This window comes from Cynoglossus semilaevis, chromosome 14 (assembly GCF_000523025.1).
Source record: "Cynoglossus semilaevis isolate Cse_v1.0 chromosome 14, Cse_v1.0, whole genome shotgun sequence".
Lineage (NCBI taxonomy): Eukaryota > Metazoa > Chordata > Actinopteri > Pleuronectiformes > Cynoglossidae > Cynoglossus > Cynoglossus semilaevis.
In genome coordinates this window covers 25,551,454-25,557,045 of record NC_024320.1, presented here as the reverse complement: position 1 = coordinate 25,557,045, position 5,592 = coordinate 25,551,454, and the positions used below count along the sequence as shown (strand labels likewise).

General features: G+C 41.0%; 2 protein-coding genes across 12 annotated transcripts in view; one reads left to right on the top strand and one right to left on the bottom strand.

Moving 5' to 3' along the window:
• add1 (adducin 1 (alpha)) overlaps window positions 1–5,592 on the bottom strand; it is a 103,204-nt gene that overhangs the window by 72,572 nt on the left and 25,040 nt on the right. The window lies entirely within an intron of this gene.
• shc3 (SHC (Src homology 2 domain containing) transforming protein 3) overlaps window positions 1–5,592 on the top strand; it is a 13,269-nt gene that overhangs the window by 1,148 nt on the left and 6,529 nt on the right. The window contains exons 2-4 of the mRNA XM_025062142.1: window positions 46–305; window positions 4,388–4,458; window positions 5,322–5,385. Coding sequence (XP_024917910.1) covers window positions 46–305; window positions 4,388–4,458; window positions 5,322–5,385 — 395 coding nt within the window. The remainder of the gene's footprint in view (window positions 1–45; window positions 306–4,387; window positions 4,459–5,321; window positions 5,386–5,592) is intronic.

Below are 5,592 nucleotides of genomic sequence, written 5' to 3'. Positions count from 1 at the left end.
GCGGCTCTGGGGGTCCAAGCCCCAGTGCGCCGGGCACAACAACAACAGCAGCAGCAGCAGCAGCAGCAGCAGCAGCAGGCTGTGGTGTAGGCGGCTCGCTGTGCAGCTCAGCCTCACATCCAACCACCTGCTCACAGCTGGAGTCAGCTGTGAGCATGAGTAAAAAGAGCAGGCTGGATGAGCTGCAGCCCGCAGGAGAGGAGTGGAATCAAGGTGGAGGTGGTGGACTGGTCAGCAAACCCTCCAGAGGATGGCTACACTCGAGCGAGAAGATCTCTGGACCAGGAGTGACATATGTTGTCAAGGTTGGTGTTTCCTTGATCCTCCTGTGTCTTATGTGTGCATGTCATCTGTCACTACTGTCCGTCTTTTGTTTTTATCCGGATGAGTCGGGCTTAATTTTATGCATGTAGTGTACGAGGAGAAATCATTTAGTTATATATGCTCATCACAGCATGCCCTTGAGTGGGTGTGTGTGTAGGCTGGCTACAGCGGAACGAGGAGCGACTGAAAAACAGACATTGAATAATTTAGAAAACAGAGAAGGTCAGCATTGGGGGTGGGGCTGGGGGTGGAGGGTTTTCGAGGGGGGGGTAACAGAAGATTTGAGGTGTCAAAATGATATTGTTGATTTGAACGTGCTGTAAACACCCCCACTTACGTGGTCTGTTTTGTGTATGTGGAGCCACAGCGTTATGCCTTTGTAACCATGGTGACACTGTTATTTCTGTACATCCTGGTGAGCTGCGTGGCTGTTTTGGCTCAGCAGTGGTGACAGGATGGAGGACATATATGGCACATGGTTGTCTCATCACGTCCTCATCGATGCTGTTCAACCTTCATCCATAATTTAAAGGAGCACAAGTTGGCGCACAAGTGCGAGAGCTGTGAATGTCATCATGCCGGCTATGAGTCACTAGCATGAGGAGCGATGATGAGGATGATGAGGATAATGAAGATGATGCTGGGCCCTGGTGTGAAATGAATAGAGAAAATGGACCAAATCATTTTTTCCTACAAATTGGAAGTCAAATAAACATGTACTGACGTATTGGTTTTTGTTTGTTTTTTTCAACCTTGACAAACAGCTGGATGTACTGTAGCTTCTGGAGCTAAACGATGGCATGGCTAACAGACTTATATGGTATAACAGTCTTCTTCGGCTGTAACCTTTTTTTTGCCAGTTCAGTCAGTATCACTGTATCACGGACAGGAGTAAAATTTGTAGTTTCTCCACAGTGATTGAGTTTTCGTGCAACCTATCGCTGCATCGTACAGAGATGTGCAGTATCGTGTAAATAATTTAAACTATTTAAGAAAAAGCTAAATAAATGTTTTTGTAGCATTAGCCTTAGCAAAAGGCAGTGGGAAAGTCAGACAGCCGGTGATTCCGACAGTGATACCATAACAGTGAGAAACCAGTGCGAAAGTGTGTTTGGCTTGCCTGCTAACAGCAAAACATGTGCTTCTGATGCAACTGACTGATAGCCGGGGCGATCACATTCACAGTGAAAACATGATGAGTCCCGATGTTATAATGACTGACCCAGAAGAACTGCTCAACGACACGAGAGCTTCTGGTCGTGGGTCAACTGAGGAAGTGCGTTAAAGTGAGTGAGCAACAGGAACAGTGATGTTAATCAGGCTGTGAGTTACAGTGTGTGAGTGAACTGTTCTGGGTTCTGATAAAGTTTGGAGTTTGGACCATCTTTGACACAGTTTTCACATCTCTGTGTGGTCTCTCTCTACTCTCATGGATGAATATTTAGCTTCCCTTGCTAAAGCTAAAGAGTATATTCTTATTGTCGTTTTCCGCTGATTAGTAATTAAGACCATAAGCTGCTGCTGTGCTGCGTCGGTAGTGACGACTTTTGCAAAGTTTGATACAAACTACTTTAAAGTCTGAACTTTTTCTCCGTTGCTCCGTCTACTCTTTGAACAGACATTCAGTTTTCACATCAGGAGTGACAGTGGTGCTAATACACCGAATCAGATTACCCAGTGTGACTGCAATCATATGACACTTGCTGAAACTTGGCCAAACAAAGCCTGTAGTGTCAGTGACCGATGTCACACTGCTGTAACTGCATTCAGGCCTATTTGTGTGTCTAATGTTGCTGAAAGCATCCACGCTGTGCGAGGGGAGTGGGCGATGTGTCCGGCCTATTCTCCCCTCCCCCTGCTTTTCCTGTGGTTTGACTCCTGAGTGTATTGAGTTAAAAATGGTGTTCTGCTCACAGCACTTTCAATTAGTGTCATGCGGTCAGTCCTCGCACATCACGGACCATTACTGTAACGGGACATTGATCGACAGTGACTTTGTTTACACCCACTAGCTGAGCTCGTGGCAGCGACACGTTTATGACAGGAGCGGCTCTGTTGTTGATCTGGACGTGTTTGAGAGAAGACGTCCAGATGTTAATGTGGAGAACAGCGGTGTCATCTGGGGGTAGCCTTACTCTGTTGTGCTGTACGTGCACTTTGACCTCTGTGTGTCAAAAGTGTAAAAAGAAAAGTGTTGTGGAAACACTTGATTTTTAATCGATAATTTAAAAACTGTTAGAATTTTTTGTTTGCACGTTGTGTACGTCCAGTTACTGTTACGTTCTTGTATGTAACAGTGCCGTGTTTCGATTAATGCTGCCTGATTTTCACACTACTGTTATGTTTAAATAGTGGGTCTAAAATGCCCCGCAAAAATAAACTGCTAATTACTTCAGTATAAGTTGCTCAAAGTAATGTACAACAGTTGACGTTAGCTAAAGGAGTGGGGAGTAAACCAACTACAAAACAGTCATAAAACATGAAAAAGTAACAACTAATATAATTGGTAGCTAAAAGTTAAGCAATAGTGTTTCGTGTTCCCCATTTTGGGGCTTTAAAAATATTAATTAAAGTTTAAAGCTAAATAGGAAAAAAAAATGCTAAATGAGTCAAAAGTTGATAAACAAAATACTTTTTTGACATAAGTCTAAGAGTCTAAGACAAATGTTCAAAAAATGATTTAGAAACATTAAATAAAGGTGACAAAAACAGCAGTGCAAAATCAGAAAAATAATTAAAGAAAATAATGCCTTTAAAGTAGCCTTTTTAAAATCGAACTTAGCATTAGCCTAACGTAGCTTGAAGGAAGCCTAGAAGCTCGCTAAGTAACAAGGGGTAGTTTCTGGTTGAACTATCCTATAATGATAAATCTGTAACTGTAACCGATTTAATAGGTGAACACTTCTAGTGAATTACTTCTAGAAATATTATTATAAATATGTTAAAATTGAATATCAAAATGTGGAAAATATTGCCAAAAATAAGTTGCAAAAAATAAATATAAGCATAAGAGAAATGGCTTAAAAATCTTCTTGTACAACAGATAAAATCCAAAATTTTGTTAAAAAAAAAAATTCACTGGGACATCAGTCACTGGATTTATATTTTTGTGGCTGGCTGTGTACTTTATACTATTCTAAAAATAGCTCTGTAATAAACGTTCCTTTTTTTCACGGTGACATTATGCTATCTGTTTGCTGACACCTGCTGCACACACTAGTGTTTTTATAATTTCATTCTTGTGTCTGTAACAGGACAACGAGGTACAAGGACGTGTGTCTTCCTGTCTCCTTTGTTTATGAATGCAGTTGTGGTAATGACAGGAACTTGTCAGCACAAACTGTTCCCAGTGTGTGAAGCATTAATTAGAGGAGGTGTTGTGATGTGAGGAGGTGGTTCGTACAGGGCTACAGTCATCTGACGGTGCAGAGTAACACACCGTCAGTGATCACAAATCGTCTTTTAATGAAGCAGCAACATCCTGGTCTTTGTCAACTCATGAAGGATGGTTTTAAAAAACTATTTTTAATGCTGTCCACATGGGCCTTCATTGTGGGGCTTTCAGTCTAGGCCACGTGGGTGATTCCTAAAAACATAAATAAATGATAAATAATAAAATAACATTAACAAATGTTCATAATGTTCATTAATGACTGGCAAAGTTTTCACCTGCTCTGTCAGAAAACAACAACAACCATCACTACTATTGTTTCTCCTTATTTGATTGACCTGGTCCTCAGAGGTCAGTCCCTTATTCTGTATACACAATAATACAAATTTTAAAATCCGATTTATTTTCACACGCGATTATCGCAATATTTCTTTAGAGTTTTTATTGCGATATTATTATAGTGATTTTTTGTGCTTGTCCTCATGAGTGATGTAACGTCCGTCCAAAACATTTTATTTCCTTTCACCAATGCTGGGAGTCATAAAAAAATGGGCAGTTTTACAATTTTAACAGTGGATTTTTTTTGCCTGTTATGATTCAAATGTTCATCACGGAGGTGCATTTTACCCAGAGCTCTCTCTCTCTCTCTCTCTCTCTCTTGTGTTTTCCCAGTACCTGGGCTGTATAGAGGTTCTTCGATCAATGAGATCACTGGATTTCTCCACGAGGTCACAAATAACCAGGTAGGTCATTTGGTCTGTGACGTACGATGGGTGACGACATTAACTTGTCACTCATTTCAAACAGATTTCTGTACAGCATTAGCCCATGGCTAAGAGTCTATAGGCTTTTCTGTTAGTATTATTGTTATTGCCTGAAATGGTGTGTGACTCTGCATCTGCCTTTGAAATTTACTGACCAGTGTGCAGTGATACAGCGATCAATAGTGAACCTGTTTGTGTCATTTCTACTTTTCTGCATGACACGCACACTGTGCCCCCCCCCCCCCCCCCCCGTTCTAATCTCTGTGTTTTATTAGAGAGAAATCAAATGGAAACAAATACAGAGGCAGATTCTATATCTCATTTATGCCATTGTCAGATTTCTGCCGGTTCTAAAATAACCTACGGCTCAGCAAGATTCATCCAAATGAAGCTGAATTAACATTTCTATTTCTGTCCATGATTTGTTTTGTTTTTTATCACAAAGAGACTTCTGACTCTGTCTCAAATCAAATCATAAAGACATTTTTCAGTGCGGATATTTTTGGAGTGGACATTTGTCCAGCAGAGGAACTCTTTCACTGGTTTTGAAAAGAAAATTAATTAATTGAAATCTATGAAACCATGAGGCCACTTTACAGAAGAGAGAAAATGGACGATGACCACATAATAATGCCATGGTGTCACGGTTCTTCAGTTTTTAATGACAAGACTGACTTAGTTACATATACGCTGTTATCTTCATGTGTTTCTTTGATGTAGCTGAGGGGAATGAAATAAAAGAGTGTCAACAGTGTTGTCATGGATTAAAATGTAATTAATTTTTTTTTTCTGCTGCCCATGATCACAATCTTGGCCTGTTTGTTTTCCGGTTCTCCCTGTAGGGAAGCCATCAGCCTGGTGTGTGAGACTGTTCCGGGCACCAAAGGAGCTCAGCGCTTAATGAAGGTACGTAGATGAAGAGAGGGGGAGTGTGTGCAGGGAAGGAGAGGATAGAGGAAAGGAAGGAAGGAAGGAAGGAGGAAATGGAGGGAAGAAAAATGGAGAGAGTAAGGGAGGAAGGAATGTGAGAAGACTTGAAGGATAGACAGAGGAAGAAAGTCAGGAAGGACAAGAAGCAGGAAGAATTAAGGACAGAGAGAAGGAAGAAAAAGA